This window comes from Solea senegalensis, linkage group LG5, assembly GCF_019176455.1.
Source record: "Solea senegalensis isolate Sse05_10M linkage group LG5, IFAPA_SoseM_1, whole genome shotgun sequence".
NCBI classification, from domain to species: Eukaryota; Metazoa; Chordata; class Actinopteri; order Pleuronectiformes; family Soleidae; genus Solea; species Solea senegalensis.
Genome location: NC_058025.1, coordinates 27,529,129 through 27,556,985, shown reverse-complemented (window position 1 = coordinate 27,556,985; position 27,857 = coordinate 27,529,129). Strand labels below are relative to the sequence as shown.

The 27,857-nt window shown below is 40.5% G+C and overlaps 1 protein-coding gene across 2 annotated transcripts; it reads right to left on the bottom strand.

Moving 5' to 3' along the window:
• Positions 1–364: 364 nt before the first annotated feature.
• On the bottom strand, positions 365–27,857 carry exoc3 (exocyst complex component 3). Of its 2 annotated transcripts, XM_044026296.1 has the most exons (16): positions 27,713–27,857; positions 26,319–26,485; positions 25,626–25,845; positions 21,353–21,525; positions 20,891–21,103; positions 20,012–20,190; positions 19,141–19,257; positions 14,618–14,735; positions 14,124–14,249; positions 7,082–7,182; positions 6,788–6,898; positions 4,855–4,996; positions 3,738–3,860; positions 3,386–3,547; positions 2,432–2,553; positions 365–862 (listed from the first exon to the last, which is right to left on the bottom strand). In XM_044026296.1, exons 2-16 carry the CDS (start codon positions 26,460–26,462, stop codon positions 658–660), a joined length of 2,256 nt encoding a protein of 751 aa, XP_043882231.1. In that variant the 5' UTR covers positions 26,463–26,485; positions 27,713–27,857; the 3' UTR covers positions 365–657. The 2 variants fall into 2 exon arrangements, with proteins under 2 accessions (XP_043882231.1, XP_043882232.1); XM_044026297.1 differs by lacking the exon at positions 19,141–19,257.

Here is a 27,857-nt window from a genome sequence, read left to right as displayed (position 1 = left end):
TAGATAAATTAAAACGACTTAACAATCCTAAAAACGTGGGTCAATCTCCAACAACTACAGAAGTGTGGCGTAAAGTCACTAGTCACTCGCGTGTGTGTGTCGCGTATAAAACGAAGTCACCGCAGTTTCAGTCGTGCAGTGACGACTCCGCCCACGTTAAGTAGGTACTTTTTTATAGTGGAGATGCAACCTAAGTCAGTGGCCAAACTCCTCTCTCCAGTGGCTCCCAAACACCTCCAGGTTCTGAGAGAAAGAAAGAAAGAAAGGAACTGGAGGAAAGAAAGGAGAAGGGACAGAAAGAAGGGAAGATAGAAAAGGGAGAGTAGACAGAAGTTGCTGCAGGGAACCACTCTGAACCGCTTTGAAAAGTATCAAATGCTTTTACAACTTCTATTTTATTTTTCATTTGAAGTTACATGTGATCAGGGTGAAAATAAACAAGTTAAAGGTCCAGTGTGAAATAATGAGTAATGTAATGATGAGCGGTCTGCAGTAGACCCCTTGACACCATTGTCTTATGTGCCATTCCCTTCTTCTTTTTTGTTGGTTTCTACATCAGATTTAATTAGGCGGAGGAATGTCTGGATTAACAGCTTCACTTATGTTAATTGTGTGTGAAGGTGGTGACAGTGGACATGGGTGTTGTCATGGCTGGTTTTATTTGAGCAGCTTTGCAGTTGCCATAGAGGTCATGGTAGTCATGGTCGTCATAGTGATGGTAGGCACTGTGATGTCTTTGAAGATGGGCTGAGTGACCCCAGAGTAAGACGCCTTGTTTTCACTGAAGGTTCCAATGATCATTTGGCGCATCTCCCGGCTGGCGTCCCCACGCACGGCCAGCAATGCCTGGATGTGCTCCTCCCTGTGGACAATAAAACAAACATGCATGACCTTGTCCTGTGAACTTATCACTGACCGCTAGGGATGTCCTGTCCCAATCCGATATTGATATTGTATATCGGTCTGATATCAGCCAAAAAACGCATATCGGATTAAATCGGAGTACCTCTAAAATCTCTGAAATAGGCGCTCTGATACAACAGTCCATTCTGCTCTGGCACTTCTATCCAGCGGCCTGTTGTGATCACGTGGGCTCTGCATGTTGGATGCATGTAGAGCCCATGCGATCACAACAACAGTGTGTGCGCTACTGCTATTTCAGCTACGAAGACGCACACAAAGCACGAGTTAGCCATTAGCATCATGCTAGCTCATCCTGAGACGAGCTGCTAAAACAAGATTATTTCATTAATCAGCGCCACCTGTCAACTTTCAACAGGCTCCGTTTGTTAATTATACCTAAAACACCAGTCATGCCAAGAGTTTATGTGTTTTAAATGTGTCCTGAAGCTCCACACACGGAGGTAAGAACGTCTGCTGCGCCGGTCCCCGGGCTCTGCGTTTACCTGCGGCACGATTCACTCACGATGTGTGGGTTGGGCTAATCCAAAATAGTGAAAACAAGGGGGGTGTTCTCTGAAGACACGCTGTTACATGTGAAATACCGGTGCTCTGGAAACACCCCAATGAGCACTTGATACTTTCTTCCTGATGAAATTAACCATAGACTATGAAATTAACATGGCAAAAAATCCAATATTCTTATGTTGAAGGTTAAAATGTATGTAACCCATTGGTTAATAATAAATGGATCAGTTTTTCTCAGATTTACTGTTGCTGACTATTGTTCTATGTTTAAGTAGTATCACTTGATCAAGACTAACCTAACATTCCACACTACAAAATAAGTCAATAAAGTATGTATGATTCGTGCTGATATCGTGTCGGATCAATATTGGTATCGGCCAATACTCAAGGCTGCAATATCGGTATCGTATTGGACATGCCCTACCCTACTACAGTGTATAACTGATTTACTGTGGGACAGAAGTCCTAGTAACGGTAAAAGGACGCTCCAGAAGTCACATGACTCGTCCCTATGAGCCACCATGTTGGCCGTCTGAGATGATGCCAAAATGAACGGGTCCAACCTGTCGAGTTCACTGCACACTTTAAATCCACAGGTTACTGACAGTTTACAAGAGCCCGGGGGGAAACAAATGCACGTAATCTGAATTTAGCGCTAGCTAAAGATAGCGTCGTTGTCACTGGAAGGGTAGGCGTCGTATTACCATACAAATAACATTAGCAACGGGCAGTGTAATGTAATGTGACATAATCCCTGCAATGTAACGCTGTTAACTTTGCTGTGCAAATCAGCCACTTTAGGGTGTGACACCTATATTACATCTTACTTAATTAAGTAACAGTTTCGACAGCTTCAAAACCCAAACTGTGCAATAAGAACATGACACACGGCCTCCACAGACCAAGGCCCACGCCTTAAGTATACAGAAAGCTTTTTTCTTCTTAAGGCAGAACATTTAAACACTCTTAAATGTTACACACCAGTGTGTGTCTGTGTGTTTACCTGATGTCAGGATACTTGGACACCAGAGTGGTGACCTCCAGGAACAACAGTGTGGGGTCGGTCAGCTTAAACACTTCTGCAATGGCAGTGATGGCACCACAAAGCCGGTCTGTGTCTTCACCCTGCGAGCAAAAATCCACCTCTTCAGCCAGGTCTACGTTAGCTGAGCACAGAGCTCCTCCACCATCAGTCTGAACAATCGTGAGTATCCACTCATGGAAAGACATATTTAACCAAAGCACTGTGCTTTTACATTCTCCTGAAATGTCATATCTACGGCTGTCAAAGTGAACACTTCATCACTGCGATCAATACAGCCGAGATTATAATAACGCAGTTAACGCAAGTTTGTTTACTTCTGGTTTGCGCTGACCTCAAAGATTGGTGCCACAGGTTGCCCCCGTACTAGGATATTATATGAGATGGTAATGTTTGTTGCATGTTAAAATTGAATGAGTTCATGGGCATATTCAACAATTATAATCAGAGGAAAATAACACTAAAAAAACCCTGACTTATAATAGAGTTGTTTTTACATGTTACTGTTAAATGAATAGAATCTCAAATCAATAATGAATTCAATTATCTCCTGAGATCCTTAGTTCAGGTAAGAAACAAGAACTAACAGGGAACAAATGCAAGAAACTGTGGGTGAGAGCAAACACATGTAGCTCAGTGAAGGAGGAGGGGAGCATTGCTTGCTGCTCGCTCACGTACACAGGTCTTTGAATGTTTTGGCATTTTATAACCATAAAAAAACAATGTGATGATCTTCAATTTTTAACAATTTGCAGTGGCCGTGTAACATTCTTACACTGATATAAAAATGCATTACGCCTGGTTAACACTGTAGGTCTAATGCTCCCCGCCCAAGTGCAGAGTGAACACTTCCATCTGTTAACATGGATCCCAAAATTAAAATGACGATGGACTGACCATTCCATGTGCACTTACAGCAGCCAGTTTTCGGAAAAGAAACATGAACTGATTGGCCTCTTTGATCATCCTCTCTGCTCCCTCCTTCCTCTCCTCTGCACTTTTGAAAGTGATCCTCTTCTGCATCACCGCCTTAATGTACTCCACCACCACCCTGCGCAGAGCCTCACTCGTCATCTCCTGCACACACCACACCACATCCAACGCAGCAGAATATTATTTGACGTATACAAGACAGAACTATGGACCTGTGAATGTTAGACATTTGTTGCATACGTTATTTTTCAATAAACATCAATCAGCTTATCAATCCTTATTTCAAGACAAAGAAATAACCTTCCACACTAATTAATGGAGACACAGTTTTGACCTGATTGAATGGTTTCTTGATCTTCTTGAAGTCATTGAAGTAATCCTCCACCGTCACACAGATGGTGTCCACAGCATGAGAGCCTGTCAGCCACTTCCTGGTCAGCAGTTCATTCAGGTGATTCTGGTCAGTGAAAAGTCACGATGACATCATCATTAGTAATGGCATTATTGGAGCATAAAAAAGTCTCACACACTCTCACACACCCACACACACACAAAAAAGCTGCCAAAAAAAAAAGGCTCACACTGTCAAAAGAATTGAGATCCATAGGAAGGAGATCGGAGTCAGCTCAGTGTCCAAACAAGGGTTTAATCTTGTACAAGAGGAGCATTCACAAAGCAACACACACAGGCCAGTTACAAAGTGAAGACTCCCTGTCTTGTAGGAATCGCAAGGTATTTATCTGTCTCAATGGGTCAGCTATCACCCTGCCATAAGGTGCAGACCCCCGCCTCTGTGGGTTTGTTATCACCTTGCCCTCAGTCGCAGACCCATTGTCTCTATTCACAAGTTACTTCAAACAGTTCCTAAAACAATACATATGGTCACTGGCCAAAAGTCGCATCCAACAGTTACATTAACAATACAAAGAGTGAGTGGTCTCAGGTCACATCAACGGTTGCATTGAGCATTTGTCTTCATGTATTACATGAGGTGCATAATTCCCATAACACACACTATGCAACCTCTGCAATGTCATAAGATTTTCAAGTGATGGGTCCATCACTTCCTCTGTTAAATCCAGATGGCAACTTTTGTTTTTGCTTTTTTCACCTTATAAGTGAAATTTGTAAACAACTCACTAATAGTTAGTTGAACTTGGTATAAGTTATGGGTCAACTACTCCTACTACTACTACTACACATTTTAGTTTCCAGTAGACTAAACATAACAACACGCTGTTGTTGATTCGATTCCGTGAACCCAACCTAATTTTAAGCCGCATTGAACAGAATTGTTACTGTGAAAGCCAACACACTGAGTGGATCAATGAGGACCAAGAGCCCATGTTATTATAGCAATTACATGGGCAATACATTTGATACAATAAATTATACTTTGCATGTTAAATAATAGAGAAAGGATGCAAACACAATTTGGTTAAATCACTTACATCAAGGTCGAGGAAGACTTCGTCCAAAAGGAACTGACATCCCTCCTTGGCCACCTCGTTGAGTGTCCTTTCAATGGCAGCATCACTGTCAGTGGCCTCTGAAGACTGAGAGTATTTCCGCTTCAGACTGTTGATGGACTCCCTGAGGAACACACAAGATCAGCCCCCACCCCCACTCTGGGTTCAATTGTGTATTTGTTGATTTTCTTGACATTAATTTATCGCCGGTCTCGGGCAACCTGCACAACTGCTGAAAATAACATCACCATGTCGCCACATTTAGCTTCACACAATGTTTAGAAGTGTTGTGAATTTTTCAACGTTAACCGTTTCCACATTTACAACAATATTTAACTCATACTTATATTAAACAGTCAAATTTAAATATCAAATGTTAAATCTAAATCAAAATGTTAAATTTAAATCTAAATGTTAAATCTAAATCTAATTATTAAATGTTGCACCTTAATGTTAAATATTAAATCTAAATGTTAAATCTAAATCTAAATGTTAAATCTAAATCTAAATCTAAATCTAAATGTTAAATTTAAATCGTAATGTTAAATCTATACGTTAAATCTATACGTTAAAGCTAAATCTAAATGTTAAATCTTAATGTTAAATCTAAACGTTAAATCTAAATCTAAATGTTAAATCTAAATCTTAATGTTAAATCTAAATGTTAAATCCAAATCGAAATGTTAAATCTAAATGTTAAATCTAAATCTAAATGTTAAATCTAAATCTAAATGTTAACTCTAAATCTAAAAGTTAAATCTAAATCTTAATGTTAAATCTAAATCTTAATGTTGAATCTAAATGTTAAATCTAAATCTAAATGTTAAATCTAAATGTTAAATCTAAATCTTAATATTAAATCTAAATGTTAAATCTAAATCTAAATGTTAAATCTAAATCTTAATGTTAAATCTAAATCTTAATGTTAAATCTAAATGTTAATGTTAAATCTAAATGTTAATGTTAAATCTAAATTTTAAATCTAAATCTAAATCTAAATGTTAAATCTAAATCTAAATCTTAAATCTAAATGTTAAATCTAAATGTTATATTTAAATCGTAATGTCAAATCTAAATCTAAATCTAAATGTTAAATCTAAATGTTAATGTTAAATCTAAATCTAAATGTTAAATCTAAATCTTAATGTTAAATCTAAATCTTAAATGTTAAATCTAAATGTTATATTTAAATCTTAATGTTAAATCTAAATGTTATATTTAACTCTTAATGTTAAATCTAAATCTAAATGTTAAATCTAAATCTTAATGTTAAATCTAAATCTTAATGTTGAATCTAAATGTTAAATCTAAATCTAAATGTTAAATCTAAATGTTAAATCTAAATCTTAATATTAAATCTAAATGTTAAATCTAAATCTAAATGTTAAATCTAAATCTTAATGTTAAATCTAAATCTTAATGTTAAATCTAAATGTTAATGTTAAATCTAAATGTTAATGTTAAATCTAAATGATAAATCTAAATCTAAATGTTAAATCTAAATCTAAATCTTAAATCTAAATGTTAAATCTAAATGTTATATTTAAATCGTAATGTCAAATCTAAATCTAAATCTAAATGTTAAATCTAAATGTTAATGTTAAATCTAAATCTAAATGTTAAATCTAAATCTTGATGTTAAATCTAAATCTTAATGTTAAATCTAAATGTTATATTTAAATCTTAATGTTAAATCTAAATGTTATATTTAAATCTTAATGTTAAATCTAAATGTTATATTTAACTCTTAATGTTAAATCTAAATCTAAATGTTAAATCTAAATCTAAATGTTAAATCTAAATCTAAATGTTAAATTTAAATCTAAATGTTAAATCTAAATCTAAATGTTAAATCTAAATGATAAGAGACTTCTCAAACAGTAAACACAAGCACGTGTTGAAAATGAAATCTTACTTGAATGTCTGGCAGTTATTTATGATGGCGATCATGTATTGCACATAACACTGAGGTAGCTGTCTGTCTCTCAGATGGTCTTCTTTGTAGACCACTGCCTCCTCTCTGTACCTACACAGACAACAAAAAACATACAATTATCGTTTATTGTTCTCCTTTTACATCTGAACCATTGAAATAATATCATGATTAATGACAATAAATCAACATCTTCATTTATTATGGTGATAGAGCTAATGAACATTTGATTGATTGATTGATTAAATAAATCTCAGGTATCATATCAAAAACTACCTGATGAGGAAAGTGTTCATCTGTTTCAGGCACAGCTTCAGAACCTGCTCTTTGAAATCCCCATCAATCTGAGCAGCGACCTGCAGGTTCTGCTCAAACATCTGATGAAGAGTAGAAGATATATTACAATAAAGTAGACAGAGAAAACTTCATATTTCATTAGGTTTTCCTCACAGCAAACAGTGCTTTTGAAGTGTGGGTGAAGCACATTCAGAGCAGGGGTATTCAATTAAAATTCTACTAGGTCCAGTTACAGAAAATATCCGCAAAGGTCCAGAACATCATAATGTCTAACTCAAGTTATGATTTAGTAGTGGGATATATTGAAGTAGCCTAGTAGTTGCATCAACATCTGCATCTTGCCACTACTTGTCACATCTGCTGTTAGAGGCTGCTTCCCAGGGAGTGGTGTGAAGTTGGTAATGTTTCTTTCTTTCTAAAATAACTGCTGCAGTTTTATTTATTAGAAAGCTGTACAATTATTATAATTTGATTGAGCTTTATTTGTGAGGGCCTGGGAAATGCTGGCTGACGCAGAGCAGCAGTTCACAGTCCCTCCACATTAAGACCACACTGTTATCTCTGGTCACACAAAGTTTACTTCATTGAACGAACCCTGGGACGGAACTGTTGATGAAGCAAATGACAGGAAATGGTTGATATGAAGCAGAGCGGTGAGTCTGGAGAGCAGTAGTGCAGTGCACGCAGTGGAAGTTGGCTGCAGGAGGGGGGTGGTAACTTTTATTACTAGGTATAGACATTATTATTAGGTTGCTCAAAGACCTTGGTATTCACTGATACCAAGTTATTTTCCACACATCCATCCAGCTGTCAGGCCTGCCCCATTGAACAAGGACAGTGGCTGGGAATCTAATACACAACCTTCCATTTCAAAGACGACCCACAACCACATACTGCCATGAACACAGATTTATACTCAAACGGAGCATTTTGAGAGCATTGAAAAGCTATTTATTGAAAGTAAATATATATAAAATAAAAGTTACTTTATTATATACAGTACTGTGCAAAAGTGTCAGGCACCACCAGCTCTGTTGTTTTTTTCTGTCTGTCAAATTCTGTGATCATTGGAATTTGGAATGAAGTGATGCGACTTAAAGCTGGTCTTATTTATTAGCGAGCCGTCAATGAGTTGAACTCATGCAACATGTGTATGTAATGCTCAAGCATGTCTTGAATAAACCTGCCGTAATAGATGTTTTTTACAGCAGGTATTTCTTGAAATGAAATAGTAGGACAAACACAGGATTTACCAGTAACATTAATTAAAGGGGACATATTATACCCTATTTCTCCAAGTTAAAATATTTCCCTGGTGTCCTAATGAACATGTCTGTGACATGCTTTGGTCAAAATACCACAAGGATGAAGCACCATAGCAGTTCAATAACCCTGCCAAAACCGCCCTTTTCAGAACGCTCGGTTTTGTGCCTGGTCCAGGCAAATGAGACACAAGCAAACACACACCCACTTCTTCCAGGGGGTTTCTGATTTGTCCTTTTTACTGCACTCCCTCCGCTCCCTCCGCTACATTCCTCTCCCCCTCCCTCCACTAGTTCTCTGACAATATCAACATGGCAGCGTGCGCGGAAAACAGCGAGAGTGCCGTCACAGGAAGAGACATCTGACACAAGGATCAAGCCGAACAGTGCCAAACTGCAAATCAGTTATCAAGACTTTGGGACAGCACCGTTAACTGCAACCACTGATCGCCAGCGGCGAGCTGCATAAACTGCCACTGTATGTGACTGTATCAGACTGAATATGCTGAATGTGCTCAGGTCATGGAGGAGGTACTGAACAAATATTTTTAATTAAGACGTGTCAGAATGGTCAGTTATGAGCTCTATTTGACCTTTTCTTAAAAATGTGTGTGTTTGTACGTCGGTGAAATACGGTCGCTGACTAAATACGGCGACCGGCGACAGTGAGTACAGAAAGTATTCAGACCCCTTTAAATTTTTCACTCTTCGTTTCATTGCAGCCATGTGTTAAAATCAAAAAAGTTCAATTTATTTCTCATTAATGTACACTCAGCACCCCATCTTGACAAAAAAAAAACAGACATGTAGAATTTTTTGCAAATTTATTAAAAAAGAAAAACTGAAATATCACATGGTCATAAGTATTCAGACCCTTTGCTCAGTATTGAGTAGAAGCACCCTTTTGAGCTAGTACAGCCATGAGTCTTCTTGGGAATGATGAAGTTTTTCACATCTGGATTTGGGGATCCTCTGCCATTCTTCCTTGCAGATCCTCTCCAGTTTTGTCAGGTTGGATGGTGAACGTTGGTGGACAGCCATTTTCAGGTATCTCCAGAGATGCTCAATTGGGTTTAGGTCAGGGCTCTGGCTGGCCCAATCAAGAATGGTCACAGAGTTGTTCCGAAGCCACTCCTTCGTTATTTTAGCTGTGTGCTTAGGGTCATTGTCTTGTTGGAAGATGAACCTTCGGCCCAGTCTGAGGTCCTGATCACTCTGGAAGAGGTTTTCTTCCAGGATATCTCTGTACTTGGCCGCATTCATCTTTCCTTCAATTGCAACCAGTCATCCTGTCCCTGCAGCTGAAAAACACCCTCATAGCATGATGCTGCCACCAGCATGTTTCACTGTTGGGACTGTATTGGGCAGGTGATGAGCAGTGCCTGGTTTTCTCCACACATACCGCTTAGAATTAACACCAAAAAGTTCAATCTTGGTCTCATCAGACCAGAGAATCTTATTTCTCATAGTCTGGGAGTCCTTCATGTGTTTTTTGGCAAACTGAGGAGAGGCTTCCGTCGGGCCACTCTGCCATAAAGCTCCGACTGGTTGAGGGCTGCAGTGATAGTTGACTTTGTGGAACTTTTTCCCATCTCCCTACTGCATCTCTGGAGCTCAGCCACAGTGATCTTTGGGTTCTTCTTCACCTCTCTCACCAAGGCTCTTCTCCCACAATTGCTCGGTTTGGCTGGACGGCCAGGTCTAGAAAGACTGTGTGCACTGTGAGCTGTAAGGTCTTATATAGACAGGTGTGTGCCTTTCCTAATCAAGTCCAATCAGTTTAATTAAACACAGCTGGACTCCAAGGAAGGAGCAGAACCATCTCAAGGAGGATCAGAAGAAATGGACAGCATGTGAGTTAAATATGAGTGTCACAGCAAAGGGTCTGAATACTTATGACCATGTGATATTTCAGTTTTTCTTTTTTAATAAATTAGCAGAAAATTCTACATTTCTGTTTTTTTTTCTGTCAAGATGGGGTGCTGAGTGTACATTAATAAGAAATAAAATGAACTTCTTTGATTTTAGCAAATGGCTGCAATGAAACAAAGAGTGAAACATTTAAAGGGGTCTGAATACTTTACCCACTGTACATAATGCAGCCTTAGGAGGTCACAAATGCAGCCTTAGGAGGTCACAAGCCAGTGTCTTTTTGAGCCGGTCCCAAGCCCGGATAAATGCAGAGGGTTGCGTCAGGAAGGGCATCCAGTGTAAAACTGCCAAAACCAAATATGCGAATCGAACCTATGACTTCCATACCGGTTCGGTCGAGGCCCGGGTTAACAACGACCGCCATTGGTGCCAATAACCTACAGGGTAACAGTGGAAATTAGGCTACTGTGGGTCGAAAGTCGAAGGAGGAGAGGAGGAAGGCGGGATCAGAAACAGAGAGAAAAGAGGAAAGGCAAGAGTCTCGGACTAAGAGTAGGGACTTTGAATATTGGGACGATGACAGGAAAAGCTAGAGAGTTGATTGACATGATGCAGAGAAGGAAGGTGGATATACTGTGTGTCCAGGAGACCAGGTGGAATGGTAGCAAGGCGAGAAGCTTAGGTGCAGGTTTTAAGTTGTACTACTATGGTATTGATAGGAAAAGAAATGGAGTAGGGGTTATCCTAAAGGAGGGAAGTGAAAAGAGTGTCAGATGAGTCAGAAGCTTGAAATTGAAGGTGTGATATTAAATGTTATTAGTGGCTATGCCCCACAGGTGGGATGTGAATTAAAGGAGAAGGAAACATTCTGGAGTGAGTTAGATGAAGTGATGCAGAATATCCCCAGAGGTGAGAGAGTGGTAATTGGTGCAGACTTCAATGGACATGTTGGTGCAGGAAATAGAGGTGATGAAGTGATGGGCAGGTTTGGTATCCAGGACAGGAACACAGAGGGACAGATTGTGGTAGACTTTGCAAAAAGGATGGAAATGGCTGTAGTGAATACTTTTTTCCAGAAGAGGCATGAGCATAGGGTGACTTATAAGAGTGGAGGTAGGAGCACACAGGTAGACTACATCTTGTATAGACGATGTAATCTGAAGGAGATCACTGACTGCAAAGTAGTGGTGGGTGAGAGTGTAGCAAGTCAGCATAGGATGGTGGTTTGTAGGATCAATCTGGTGACAAGGAAGACGAAGAGGACAAAGGCAGGACAAAGTGGTGGAAGCTGAAAAGAGAGGACTGTTCTATGGTTTTCAGGGAGGAGTTGAGAAAGAATCTGGGTGGTCAGGGAGAGCTCCCAGATGACTGGACAACTACAGCTAATGTAATCAGGGAGACAAGTAGGAGAGTACTTGGTGGGTCGTGTGGAAGGAAAGTAGATAAGGAGACTTGTCGGTGGAATGGGGAAGTGCAGGAATATATAAAGAGAAAGAGGTTAGCAAAGAAAAAGTGGGACACTGAGGAGACTGAAGAGAGCAGACAGGAGTACAGGGAGATGCAGCACAAGGTAAAGGTAGAGGTGGCAAAGGCCAAACAAAGGGCGTATGATGACTTGTATGCTAGGTGGGAAAGTGAGGAGGGAGAGAATGATTTATACAGGTTGGCAAAACAGAGAGATTCTTTGAAGAGCTAATGAATGAGGAAAAATGAAAGAGAGCAAAGGGTAGAAGAGGTAACTACTGTGACCCATGAAGTAGCAGAGATTAGTAAAGCTGAAGTTAGGGGGGCACTGAAGAGGATGAAGAATGGAAAGGCAGTTGGTCCCAATGATATACCTGTGGAGGTATGGAAGTGTCTAGGAGAGGAGGCAGTAGAGTTTCTGGTTAGACTATTCCACAGGATCTTAGAGAGTGAGGGGATGCCTAAGGAATGGAGAAGAAGTGTGATGGTGCCCATTTTTAAGAATAAGGGAGATGTTCAAAATTGCAGTAACTATAGAGGAATAAAGTTGATGAGCCATACAATGAAGTTATGGGAAATGGCAGTGGAAAATAGACTGAGAGCAGAAGTCAGCATTTGTGAGCAACAGTATGGTTTCATGCCTAGAAAGAGTACTACAGATGCAGTATTTGCTTTAGGAATGCTGGTAGAGAAATACAGAGAAGGTCAGAGGGAGCTGCATTGTGCCTTTGTAGATCTGGAAAAGGCCTATGACAGGGTGCCGAGAGAGGAACTATGGTACTGTATGAGGAAGTCTGGAGTGGCAGAGAAGTATGTTAGACTGGTGCAGGACATGTATGGCAACTGTGACACAGCGGTGAGGTGTGCTGTAGGTCTGACAGAGAAGTTCAAGGTGGAGGTGGGACTACATCAGGGTTCGGCTCTGAGTCCCTTCTTGTTTGCGGTGGTGATGGACAGACTGACAGATGAGGTTAGACAGGAATCTCCATGGACTATGATGTTTGCAGATGACATTGTGATCTGTGGTGAGAGCAGAGACCAGGTGGAGGAAAAGCTTGAGAGGTGGAGATATGCTCTAGAAAGGAGAGGAATGAAGGTTAGTCGCAGCAAGACAGAATATATGTGTGTGAATGAGAGGAACCCAAGTGGAACCATGAGGCTACAGGGATTGGAGATAAAGAAGGTGGAGAAATTGAAGTATTTAGGGTCAACAGTCCAGAGCAGTGGAGATTGTGGAAAAGAGGTGAAAAAACGGGTTTAAGCTGGATGGAATGGGTGGAGAAAAGTGTCAGGAGTAATGTGTGATAAATGAATATCAGCCAGAATGAAAGGAAAGATATATAAGACAGTGTTGAGACAAGCGATGCTGTATGGTCTAGAGACAGTGGCACTGAGGAAAAGACAGGAAGCAGAGCTGGAGGTAGCAGAGATGAAGATGTTAAGGTTCTCTTTGGGAGTGACGAAGATGGATAGGATCAGGAATGAGTCAATCAGAGGAACAGCACATGTTAGATGTTTTGGAGATAAGGTCAGAGAGGCCAGAATGAGATGCTTTGGTCATGTACAGAGGAGGGATAGTGAGTATATTGGTAGAAGGATGCTGGGGTTGGAACTGCCAGGCAGGAGGTCTAGAGGAAGACCAAAGAGAAGGTTTATGGATGTAGTGAAAGAGGACATGAAGTTAGTTGGTGTGAGAGAGGGGGATACAGAGAACAGGGTGAGATGGAGGAGGTTGATTCGCTGTGGTGACCCCTGAAGGGAGCAGCCGAAAGGAAAAGAAGAAGATACATATACACATACATACATACGTATGTACGTATGTATGTATGTATGTATGTATGTATATATATATATATATATATATACATACATACATATATATACACACACATGTATATATATATATATATATATATATATATATATATATGTGTGTATATATATGTATAGACTGTGTATATATATATATATATATATATATATATATACATATATATATATATATATATATATACATATATATACATATATATATATATACATATACATATACATACACAGTGCCTTGTGAAAGTATCCGCCCCACTTTTCAGTTTTTTATTTGTTAAAAAAAGTATAAATTATCCAATGAATTTGGTTCCACTTCACGATTGTGTCCCACTTGTTGATTCTTGACAAAAAATTTCAATTTTATAACTTTATGTTTGAAGCCTCAAATGTGGCAAAAGGTTGAAAAGTTCAAGGGGGCCGGATACTTTCACAAGTCTGTATGTATGTAATAAACACTCCCTGAATGGCAAAAGCCCTCTCTGCTAGATTCCAGTACTCTTTTACATGCATTACCCGTAGTAATAGACACAAATAGACATCCTTGAGCATCCGTTTAACATAAAACATCTACAGTGGCTTAGAGTGTGTGGTACCTGGAAGACAATGGCAGGCAGTGTGGTCTGGTAGTATCCGTCTTGGTCAGCCTCAGGCTCCGTTTCTTTCTGCCAGTCTTTCTTATCGGTCTCCAAGGCCTTTCGCAGCCAGCCTGTGATGTTAGACTGAAGACATTCAAAAGTAAAAGTCTGGGTCCACGTGTGAAAAGACTGCTTATCTACATGGTTACTGTGCCACTGATCCCATTGATTTCATTCAAAAATGTCAGCATTTTATAGGCACATTATGATTATGATTACCACTTCATTGGTTCCAGCTTTCTGATATTTTCATTAAAAATCAAGTTTGTTGGCAAAAGAAGATAACATCATTTTGAGGTTTTGCAAACACTGATAAACATTTTTCAACATTTCCTGACCAACAACTAATCAGTTAATCAAGAATTATCAAGTTGAAGGCCTGAGCATGAAGACCAAAGACTATAAAATAAAAAGTTAATTCACTTGTATCTATGATTGTGTGTGATGCTCACTGTGAAGGTTTGAACATATTTGCTGAGCAGATCATCAACCACATCCTGAGGAAGCAGAGATTCCAGCTGGTTAATGTCACACTCGGAGTGCAGCTCAGGATGACCCATCATCTCCACACTGAAACATACACATGCAAAGAGTCTGACTATACATGTACCATTCCGTCAATACAATTGTATCCAGGCCACCAGATAGTCTTTCCTGCTCCTCCACTGACACTTATTAACTGTTAATAACTGTGGACAGGAAAACACAAAGACAGAACCAGGCAGGGGTTAGAAGGGGCTCAGCCGAAAATTATTGGCTAAGTCAGTGGTTCTCAAACTTTTTCTGTTGGGCCCCCCTTTGGAGGAAGAAATTTCCCGGGGCCCCAGCATGTGTCAAGTATAACATTTATTGAATCAATATTAGGAGAAACGTTTCACTTTTCTTTCAATAATCTGTTGTGCAAATAACATTTTTGCTTTAGCAACACAAATAACCTCAATATTGCTTCATGAGAAAGCAATTTTCAAACAAAAATATGAAATGTGCAATTATAACTATAATAGTGTAATTTTTTAAACAATAAATACATTTGGATAACAAAGAATACTTTACCAATATCAATCATTTGCTGTGCAAATAACATTTTTTTTTAATTAGCAACACAAATGCTGTCCCCTGCTAATGTTTTGAGACACAACACACAGAAAGGTGGCATTTTCTCGTTTTGGGTTTTGGTCGCCGTGAATCATTGTTGCGTTCGGCTGACATTGGCTTGTTGTTAGTTTAGTTTTCTTTTTGCCCCTGTCAGAAACCTCTCTATTCTCCAAACCTTGTCACCAGTGTAGATGTTGCTGTGGTACGTCACTTAAATGAGTCACAGCGAGACCAAAATGTCCACCTGCTAACTTTAGTTAGAACTCATATTTTTTCTATTACTGCTCTCCTACATTCATGTTCTTTTTGAGTACTCCAACTTTGAAACAAAAGTCCCAAATTTTGTTTTATGGGTAAATCAATATTAATCAATATTTAATTTCAAATGTGATGTCCAATTTGTTTCTGTGTGCATTTGGACTATCTGGGTATCTAATAGGACTACTGGAATTAAGCAAAGTATCACTTCTGTAGGTCTTTCTTATTCGGTTGCTATTTCATTAATTGCTATTGTATCTAGCTGGGTTGCTTGACTTTTGTGACTTTTCGGCAGACTCAGGAAGACAAAGACAAAGGAGTCTAAACCGGACGCTAACGAGGAGGCTAACAAGGAGACTAACGAGGCTAAGTACCTGTCTGCAAGTGTTCATGTCGCTTCTCATAGATACTACAAACCTCACAATCACTCACAGCATCACCGTAACCTGTCCTCACTTATCTATCCCACCCGCTCCACACACATCCAACACCTTGTCGCAGGGGGCCTGTGGAACTGCCAGTCAGCTATCCGCAAGACTGAGTTCATCTCCAGCTTTGCTACTGAGCAATGCCTGGACTTCCTTGCTCTCACTGAGACTTGGATAACACCCTTCAACACAGCCACCCCTGCGGCTCTCTCCTCCGCCCACTCCTTCTCCCACACACCCAGATCCACTGGAAGAGATGGTGGGACAGGTCTGCTCATCAACCCCAACTGGACTTTCACTCTTTACCCACTGCCACACTTCTCTTCACAGTCGTTTGAATTTCATGCTTGTAACTGTAACTCACCCAGTAAAACTCATCATTGTTGTCATCTACCGTCCACCAGGCCCATTGGGACACTTCTTGGAGGAACTAGATGTCCTCCTCTCAAACATCCCAGAAAATGGCCCACCACTTGTTCTTCTTGGTGACTTCAACATCCAGTCAGAAGTCATCTGATCTACTTCTTCTACTTTCGTCTCTTTCTCTCTCACTTGCTCCTTCTGCACCAACTCGCAAAGCTGGCAACCACCTTGACCTTCACCAGAAACTGCTCCACCTCCGACCTCAAGGTAACTCCACTTCATGTCTCTGATCATTTCTTCATTTCCTACTGATGGTCTCATCTCATCAGATATTGCACTTGTCCGTCGTAACATTCGCTCTCTCTCCTCAACTGTTCTATCGGCACTTCCTTCAGCTGACTCCTTCTCCCTCATGCATTGCAACTCTGCTATAGACACCTTCCTCCCTACTCTGTCCTCCTCTCTTGACTCTCTCTGTCCTCTTACTTTGTGGCGGGTTCGTAAGTTCTCCTCAGCCCCGTGGTTGTCGGACTCAATGCGTGCTGAGAGAGCCACGATACGGGCAGCAGAAAGGAAATGGAGGAAATCAAAACACCCTGACGACCTGCTTTCCTATCACTCTCTTCTCTCCACCTTCACAGCCTCTATCTCTGCAGCCAAACAATCTTTCTATCAGACTAAAATTCAATCCTCTTTCTCTAACCCCAAAAAACTTTTCTCGATCTTCTCTAACCTCCTTGAACCCCCCACCCCCCTCCTCCCTTTTACCAATTCACTTTGTCAACTACTTCACAAAAAAAGTAGATGAAATTCGCTCTTCTTTCTCAAACCCACCTCCTGACCTTACCATTCTACCAACCACAAATTCAGCTCCTTCTCTATCCTCTTTCACCCCTCTATCTCAGGATCAAGTTCTTTCCCTAATAACCTCTGCCCGCTCCACCTCCTGCCCCCTTGACCCTATCCCCTCTCACCTTCTTCAGTCTATTGCTTCTGATCTTCTTCCTTTCCTCACCCACCTTATTAACACATCTCTATCATCTGGTTGCTTTCCGGACTCTCTTAAAAAGGCCAGAGTGACCCGCCTCCTTAAAAAACCCACCCTTGACCCGTCTTAAGTAAATAACTACAGGCCTGTCTCTCTTCTTCCTTTTCTCTCCAAAACTCTGGAGCGTGCTATCTTTAATCAACTCTCCTTCTACCTTCACCGGAACAAACTTCTTGATCCTCTTCAGTCTGGTTTTAAAGCAGGTCATTCGACCGAAACTGCACTTCTTGCTGTCACTGAGCAACTCCACACTGCCAGGGCTGCCTCTCTCTCCTCTGTGCTCATCCTCTTGGACCTTTCTGCAGCGTTTGACACAGTCAACCACCAGATCCTTATTTCCTCCCTTCAAGAACTAGGTGTCTCAGGCTCTGCACTTACCCTACTCTCGTCCTATCTTCAAAACTGAACATACAGAGTAACCTGGAGAGGATCTGTGTCGGAACCCTACTACTGGGGTCCCTCAGGGTTCTGTCTTGGGCCCTCTCCTCTTCTCTCTATACACCAACTCTCTTGGTTCTGTTATTCTCTCTCATGGTTTTTCCTATTACAGCTACGCCGATGACACCCAACTCATTCTCTCTTTTCCCAGCTCCGACACACATGTAGCAAAACGGATCTCCGCTTGTCTGACGGACATCTCTCAGTGAATGTCTGACCATCACCTGAAACTCAATCTCGACAAGACTGAGTTTCTTTTTCTCCCAGGAAAGGGCTCTCCCACCACAGACCTAACCATCACACTCAACAACTCTGTGGTAACTCCTTCTCATACCGCAAGGAACCTGGGTGTGACACTTGATGACCATCTCTCCCTCACTGCCAACATTGCTGCAACAGCTCGATCTTGCAGATACATGTTGCACAACATCAGAAGGATATGGCCTCTTCTAGCCCAGAAGGCGGCACAGGTTCTGGTGCAGGCTCTTGTCATCTCACGCTTGGATTACTGCAACTCCCTCCTGGCTGGTCTCCCTGCGTGTGCCATAAGACCTCTGCAACTCATCCAGAATGCAGCAGCTCGACTGGTCTTCAACTTACCAAAATTCTCCCACACTACACCACTCCTCCACTCCCTTCACTGGCTTCCTGTAGCTGCTCGCATCCGCTTCAAGACTCTAGTGCTTGCGTTCCATGCTACCAACAGATCCCGTCCAGCCTACATCCAGGACATGATCAAAACCTACACCCCAGCCCGCCAACTTCGCTCTGCATCGGCAAACCGGCTCACTGCCCCCTAACTGAGAGGATCGCAGAGGCATTCGCAGAACTATACAGGCCTGGCATATGTACTACATCGTTCAGAGACCTTTTGGGTGTTTTGGGTTTCATGTGGATGAAGACATTCCTTGAAACAACTTCTGAAAAACAGCCATCCTCAAAGTCAACACCAAGCCAAAGTGAGTTTTTTTAAATGCGGTGCTGCTCACTCTGCTCATCCTGCACCAGGTAACCGGAACTTCTCCCCTAGCTCTCCAACTGAGATATACTGTAGGTAAGGTCTGGTGTAGCATTGTGACTACAATTATACTGCAAGCAAGGCTACATCATGTGACCAGGAGGATGATATGTAACACTAAATGTTGGTTTCCAATTGGCAGGAACAGGGAATGAGATTCAAAGAACACAACTATACAACTGATCGCATTACTTTCCATTACTTTAAGTAATATAAATATACTTGTTTGGGGATGAATCATTCAGTTGTGAATTAAAACTGATGGAAGTCCCAAAATATGCAGCATACATAAAGAGAAAGTGAAAGTGTTTGCATGCAAGTGTGCACCTCTTGTAAGTGTTGAGGACCCAGGTAAGCAAGGACACAATCTCATTCGCCTCCAAGTCCTCAGCGGCCAGTTCTTTGACACGAGTGGACACAGCATTGTGGTAGAGACGGAAAAACCTGAAACAAACAGACACGTGAAACTCCCGCCTCTGTGCATCAGTAACTGAAAGGTCGCTGTTCACTCCCAGGACGGGCCAAGGGCTAGGATAACCCTGAGCAAGGCATCAATCCCCCCAATGATCCCTGAGCCCAATGGGGACGACAAATTCACCATCACTATCCTGGGTGTTTGTGCAAAAATGATTCATTTTATACTATTCTAATTCTATCAGTGGTTTAATACACAATGAACATGCAATGTCGTTTTATGTGGCCATGGTAGTCATGCACTATGTATTTAGTAGGGATGACACAATACCACTTTTCCTTCTCCAATACGATACCAGTATCACAAACTCCAGCATCTGCCGGTATCAGTCATTTTAGACCTTTTACACAACAAAGCTCTTAACACATTAGTGCAAGCTACTTTGTTTGCATTTGTACAGTCTGCACATGATGAAGCATGCATCTGATATTTTGACCAGTATCAGACTGATACTGAGTATCATATCTGCTCGTACCAAGTATTTAAATCTGTCTGCAAATGTGTGAACCTCATTTGAATTGTAAGTCTGTAAAATAATCTGCAAACGTATGAGATGTGTAACTATTCACAGTTCAACCTCATGCATCTGTTATTCAAACTTACCAAAGCATCTTAATGAAATTTGCTGCTTCTGGCTACATTCTACAATAAGGAAAGCACTCACAGTTTTAAGTGCATGTGGACTTGTGACGGACAGACAGCAGAGTGCTGTTTTTCCATTACCTGTTGAAAGTGCCGTAGTGAGGAGGAAAGCACTGCACCATGAGGTTCTTGACAACGATGAGGTCATCCAGAACGTATTTCCTAGTTATTTCTAAGAGACGCACCAGCCACATTTTATCAGCCTCTCTGGTCACAGCCTGGGTGCTCTCGATGCGAGTGCTGACTGTTCCCTCCAACACCTGAAACAGACACAGCAAAGGTTCATTTGTAAGGGGGCAGAGGATGGATGGCTCCCCAGATGGACCTAAGATGAAGCTCAAGTAAACTCTGGACTATACTATGGATTATAAAAAGCTTAAAAATATAATATATAGCTCTATAACTGCACCTCAGTGCTGACAGTAACACAATGCCCACAGTCTCTCCCTCTTGTTTATTGTTCATCTTCAGTGTGGTGTGAGGGACAGCATGTGCATAGAGGGGAGGGGCTGAGTGTGAGCTAACTGCTCAGAGAGCGAGAGAGAGCAGAGCAAAGAGCTGGTTCAGAGATGCTTTTCTGAAGAAAACATTGCACGTCCTGCAATATCACACATGCGAAGATTACGATGGTGATGCTCAACCAATACATCGTGCAGCCCTACTTTCTATGACTTTAGAAATGTGGGAAGATTTGATCTAGGTCGGTAATCAGCTAAAACATCTGGGTCGAGAATCACTTTTTGGAGAAGGGGTTTAATAAGTAATAACTAAAGGAAACACATCTTTAAACAGTTTAGTGGGGATGCATTATTAAATTTTAAAAGAACAAGCGGTAAAAGAATCAGAAATAGACGAGGAAACAAGAGAAGGACCACAAAAGGGCAAACTCAAACTGCACAAATGAATATTCTTCTGTAATCCAACTACCAACTGGTATTTTGAATATGTTTTTTTTCTTACCTCAAACATCTTTTCCTTCCACCATTTGGGTCGCCCTGGCGGAATGAAGCCAGTCTGCTTCTTGCGGTCCACCATGCGTCTATCAATCTTTTCCTCACGCTCGATGATACGAACCACAGACACCACCATTGTAGGGTCACGACGAACTGTTACCATGGCCCTCTGCAGTACCATCCACAACTGTTTGGCCAGCTCATCTGACAGTCCCTGAACCTGGGAGACAAAGATCTCGGTTGTATTTTCAAAACAAAACTTACTACTACTAGTCATTGTTTAAAGAAACAGAATGTTAACAGTTTCATGTTTTTGCAGCAACAATGTGCTGCTCATGTACTTGAAGCACGTTTCAAACCGGCTGCATCTGTGACCCAACTCTCTTTTAACGTGTTCACTTTCTTCTATGTGTATTATGATTTGTGAGGTTTTGTGGCAAACCACTAAATTGCTAGCACTTGTACTTACGTCCTCAAAATAGATGGAGATAAGGTTCATGTCACTGGTGTTTCTGCTGTCCATTCTGTATTGCTCATACATGAGGTCATCTCGTGAACACTCCAGTTCTATCAGCTTCCTGTGGGCCTGCAGCAGTTCCGCGTGCTCTATCAGCTGCTGCGTCTCTGCTACAATCTCTGGCACTGTACACACAAGTCACACACAGCAGGAGAGGAGTTGTGTGTATGTGTGTACATACAGTGGTATGCAAAAGTTTGGGCACCCCTGTAAATTTTCATGATTTTCCTTTGTAAATCATTGGTTGTTTGGATAAGAAATAAATATATCATATAGGAGACAAACACAGTGATATTTGAGAAGTGAAATCAAGTTTATATGACTTACAGAAAGTGTGCAAGAATTATTTAAACTAAATTAGGCATGTGCATAAATCTAGGCACCACAAAAGAAAAATTAACTCAATATTTTGTGCATCCTCCTTTTTGCAGAAATAACAGCCTCTAAATGCTTCCTAAAGCTTCCAATTAGAGTCTGGATTCTGGCGAAAGGTATTTTGGACCATTCGTCTTTACAAAACATCTTCAGTTCAGTCAGGTTTGATGGTTTACGAGCATGGACAGCCCGCTTTAAATCACACCACAAATTTTCAATAATATTCAGGTCTGGGGACTGAGATGGCCATTCCGGAACGTTGTATTTGTTCCTCTGCATGAATGCCTTAGTAGATTTTGAGCAGTGTTTAGGGTTGTTGTCTTGTTGAAAGATCCAGCCCCGGCGCAACTTCAACTTTGTCACTGATTCCTGGACATTGTTCTCCAGAATCTGGTGATATTGAGGGGAATCCATGCGACCCTCAACTTTAACAAGATTCCCAGTCCCTGCACTGGCCACACAGCCCCACAGCATGATGGAACCGCCACCAAATTTTACTGTAGGTAGCAAGTGTTTTTCTTGGAAGGCTGTGTTGTTTCTCCACCATGCATAACACCCCTTGTTTTGCCCAAATAACTCTATTTTAGTTTCATCAGTTCACAGCACCTTATTCCAAAATGACATTGGCTTGTCCAAATGTGCTTTAGCATACCACAAGCGACTCTGTTTGTGGCGGGTACAGAGAAAAGGCTTTTTCTGCATTACCCTTCCATATAGCATCTCCTTGTGTGAAGTGCACTGAATAGTTGAACGATGCACAGTGACACCATCTGCAGCAAGATGATGTTGTAGGTCTTTGGAGTTGGTCTGTGGGTTGACTGTGACTGTTCTCACCATCCTTCGCCTCTGCTTATCTGAGATTTTTCTTGGTCTGCCACTTTGGGCCTTAACTAGAACGGTGCCTGTGGTCTTACAATTCCTCACAATGTTCCTTACAGTTGAAACTGAGAGCTTAAATCTCTGAGATAGCTTTCTGTATCCTTCCCCTAAACCATGTCGTTGTTTTAAGGTCGTTTGAAAGTTGTTTTGAGGCTCCTATGTTGCCACTCTTCAGAGAAGATGCAAAGAGGAGAAACATTTACAATTGGCCTCCTTAAATACCCTTTCTCATGATTGGATTCACCTGTGTATGGAGGTCAACGGTCACTGAGGTTACCAAACCAATTTTGAATTCCAATAATTAGTGCTAAAGGTATTGAAATCAATAAAATGTGGGTGCCTAAATTTATGCACATGCCTAATTTTGTTTAAATAATTCTTGCACACTTTCTGTAAATCATATAAACCTGTCTCCTATATGATATATTTAATTGAAATTTCTTATCCAAACAACCAATAATTTATAAAGGAAAATCATGAAAATTTACAGGGGTGCCCAAACTTTTGCATACCACTGTATATACATATATACACACACACACACACATATATATATTATATAAATACACACACACATATACATATGTATGTACACATATACATACACACACATATATACACACACACACACATATAAACACATACATACATACACACTCGTATGTACATATATACATAGACACATGCATATACATATATACACACACATATATACATATTTACATACACACATAGTACATACACAGTATTGAGTATTTTCTTCATTTCTTTGCTCTGGATAACAAAGAAATCTTTACAAGTTAATCATTTTGGGTTGTGGACAAAACAAGACATTTGAGAACATCATCATTTCCAGCTTTGACAAACACTGATCAACATTTGTTAAGGCTTTCTGATATTTTATGGACAAAACGATTTGTCGAGAAAATAATCGCCAGGTTAATCGATAATGGAAATAATCGTTAATTGCAGCTCTAATCATTTGTCGATTATTTTCTCAATTAATGGATTTGGGTAAAAAATGTAAAATGTCAGAAAATGTTGATTTGTGATGGCCAAAACTCCAACTCCAAATAACGATTTCAAATGTCTTCTTTTGACCACAAACACCCACAATCGACCACATATATACACGGGTGCATCTCAATAAATTAGAATATCGTAATTCAGTAATTCCACTCAAATTGGAGTTTTTGTCTTTGGTTCTTTTAATTGTGATGATTTTGGCTCACATTTAACAAGAACCCAACATTCAATTTAAAGTGGACATATTATACCCCATTTCCCCCATTAAAATAGTTCCCTGGTGTCCTAATGAACATGTCAGTGACATGCTTTGGTCAAAATACCATAAGGATGAAGCATCAACACTGCCCAACTGTAAATCAGTTAAAAACACTTGGGGATAGCACCACTGATCGCCGGTGCGTGGCGAGCTGAATAAACTGCCGCTGTATGTTACTGTATCAGACCGGTGACTGTATGCTCCAGATGTCTTTTCAACTGATTTTCACAGAGAGTGCAGCACCGTTGATCGCCACTGGCGAGCTGCATAAACAGCTGCTGTATGTGATTGTATCAGACTGAGTCTGTGCTCCGGTCATGGAGGACGTACTGAACAAATATTTTTAATTAAGACGTGTCAGAATGGTCAGTTATGAGCTCTATGTGACCTTTTCTTAACAATGTGTGTGTTTGTACGTCGGTAAAATACGGTCGCTGACTAAATATGGCTTTAGTCATGGCCGCAGTCTGATGTGAAGTGGTGCAAACATACGAACACACATTTGCTGACTTTATCCAGCACATTAGCTTCATATATAAAATCCTCTGAGGCTGGAAGTTTGTGTAAAACACAGTGCTCCACTGTGCAGCCACCAACAGCACACTTGTCCCTCCTGACATAACACCGCTCTTCCTCCCTCGCCTGCACTCTCGCAGGGACAAGGTGGAGCTAAGGTGGAGCTCTCCAAGTAAACTTACTGGTGGGGCGGTAACATTCGCGGTGAAATGCGCATGCTGCCGTCATAAGCGCAGGGAATTCAACATCGCGTGTTTTATCGCCTATACTTACACTAAGGGGGACCACGAAAACATGACTGAGTATTCTTTTTCCACACTTTGGCGACTGGTAGGGCCTCCAGAGTCCCAAATATAAGTATTAAAATGGTTAAAAAGTTGATTTTGCATAATATGTCCCCTTTAAAAAAAAACATTTGAATTGAATCGTTGGCCTTGTTCAAAGTATATTCATTTATATGTACTCAATACTTGGTTGGGGCTCCTTTTGCTTTAATTACTGCCTCAATTAGGGCGTGGCAGGGAGGTGATCAGTGTGTGGCACTGCTGAGGTGGTATGGAAGCCCAGTGGCCAATTTTATATATGTCCTTTATTTTACAAGGCAAAAGTTGACCTGGCAGAAGAAGGCAGCAGCACAACAAGGTAAAAGTTTCACCAATAAAAACAGGCATAATAGAAGTGTCCCAAAGAACCAATAAGTAAAAGCGTAGCGTTCAACCAATACATGATCAAGGACAAAACCAATTAGGATTAGAGCTGCAGTTTATTTGATTAATCAATTACTAAATGAATCAGTCAACTATTAAATAAAACAAGTTTCTGATTTTCAGCTTCTTAGAGGTGAATATTTTCTGATTTTTTTGCTCCATAGAACAAAGTAATCATTCAAACGGAATCATCTTTAATTAATCGACAGATTAATCAATTATGAAAAATAATTGATAGTTGCAGACCTAATTATGATGCAGGTGCAACTTCTAAAAATGGGCTTGCAAACAAATAAAACCAGTCACAACATCCAAGGGAGTTATCCTCTCAATCCATGAACAGAAATTGAGAACAAAGCTTTTTAATTGGTTGAAAGTGGGTAAAGAATAATATCAATATTCTTTGTGGCGGGGACCATATCAACTTCATCTACCACGCGGGCTTGAACTTTACTTAACTTACCGGAGAAAATGTTTTTTAGGTTTTCCACAGCCGAGGCCAGCTGACTGTGTTGAACTACAGCATCCTTGACATCTTTCAGGTTTTCGATGGTGTTGATGCTCTGCCTCCAGTCTTTGCTGACATCAGCCAATGAGCTCTGGATGTCTTTGACGTCCAGCAGGGCACTGTGAAGCTGGGTCAGTCCAGTGCGAACACCGTCCAGCTGTGACTGGATGGCTGCCTGAACACATTAGGGAGTTGTCAAGAGACAGACGTTACAGTCATCGACAGAGGTGAGCATTTTTAAAATCATTCTTCCTGCATGATTACTGTGTTTCAAGTTACAGCTTCACCCAACGGTTTGTTACTGTTAAAATGCTTTGACACTTTAAATTCGATGCAAACAAGAAAGAAAATACAAGGATTAACACTGAACTATAAGCTGATTGGCCATTTGCAAGCAGCATTTCCTGAGTGATGGGAGCACAATGACGATAAAGAGCGTATGGAATATTGGGCCGCAACGATTATCAATCCATTAATAAATGAATCAACTAATTCTAGAATCGATTCATACGCGAGACTGTTTTTTATAATTAAAATGTGAAAGTGCCGAGAGATAATGTATGTTGTGATATAGTACGATACAAATAAAATTTTGTTGAACAAGATAGTGTACAATGAAATCTCCTGTATGGTCTTTTAAAACAGCACCTTCAGCCTAGCTTCCACTGAGGCCTTTTTGCGCGCCTCCCTTCTTCTGTATTGCTCCACTTTGTCCAGCTGATCTGACCTCTGCAGCATTCCTGCCACACGCTGCACTGCAGTGGCAACTGCCTCACGACTTGTCTCCTCCATAGTGTCTCCAAAAGTTCCCTTACCTAAAAATTAAAAAACAAAGATAGTTACACGTCTGCCTTGTGAACAAACAATAATTTAATGTTCATCAGCCCTACACCTATGGCCAGAAAATATAAAGAAACAGCTGTGACACAGCCTTCCTATATGAGGTAATGTATACATCGTTTAAGACAATACCATGATTGTCGTTTTAAAGGTATGCAAATTAACATTACCAAGTTTTTTTTTAAATGATTTCCCAAAAACCAATGAAACACACACTCATGTATGCGTGCAGTGGATGCTCTGCACCTGACCATTAGTGGGTCTACATGATCACATGGCCTCTCACTAGCATCCTCCGTGCCACAATGGTTCGCGGCAGTAAAGTGGTTATGCTAATAGGGAGAAAACCAGGGAACACCAGCCCCTGCAACTAAGGTTTGGTTAACTTAATGACTTAAACAATTAGAATCTAATTTCTAAAGGATAACGACTAATTATCATTATCATCAAAATCCAAAAACATATCTGATGTTTTGCTTATATTGCCCCGCATAGGATTTACATTTCAATGTAACAAAATTTATGTTAATAACTAAGTGCAATCTGAAACACACAAATATGAGCTCTGTATGGCAACATCTATCACTGCGATCAGAACAGGAAGAAGAAGTTGGAATAATCAAGATCTCCATGAGACAACTATGTATGCAGTGGTTAGTAAATTAAAAATAACATTGACACAGTTTAAGCTGGGAGAGGAATCCTCACAGACACATTTCCTTTCCTGACAATTTAAAAATAAAGGTCTGGCTGAGTTCCACGGGTGTTTGGTATATAAGTACATGTGTATATCACACACACACACACACACACACACACACACACACACAGCTGTGCCTTTTTTATTGCTCTATGTAGCACCAGCACTATGGTAATAAAGTCAGCGTCACGACTTTGAATGTAGCATCGAATAATGAAAGATAAGAAGTATAAAACTAACTGCTACCGAATTTGCAGGAAGTTAACGGAATGTCGTTTCGTTTAACAACATAGTGTTCAGTCTAATATAAAACGTGTCCAATAAAACATTCATATATCCTGATTCCACAGGACTATCTTCAGTCTCTCAGCATTTCATAGCATAGGCTAAGCTAACATCGGAAGGGTTAAGAGTTGAACGCTACACGATCACCTGTGAAAACAATCTCATTACGCTACACGATCACCTGTGAAAACAATCTCATTTCTACTCAGAAACTCACCTCAGAACTGTAATGAACAAACGTGAAGATTACGAATCCATGTCTGTGAAATGATCGTTAATATTTGGAAGCAGAGGTTGTTCATTATTGTCTGTTATCGTCCCTTTCACTTCCTGCTTTAAGCTCCGCCCTTCCACCCAGTTTC

Excerpts from the sequence above, each read along its gene's own strand:
- exoc3 (XM_044026296.1), bottom strand. The coding sequence starts at position 26,462 with ATGGAGGAGACAAGTCGTGAGGCAGTTGCCACTGCAGTGCAGCGTGTG. Across the intron at positions 7,183-14,123 it reads TGCCTGCCATTGTCTTCCAG|ATGTTTGAGCAGAACCTGCA; the intron begins GTACCACACACT and ends ACTCTTCATCAG. Across the intron at positions 6,899-7,081 it reads ATGAACACTTTCCTCATCAG|GTACAGAGAGGAGGCAGTGG; the intron begins GTAGTTTTTGAT and ends TTGTCTGTGTAG.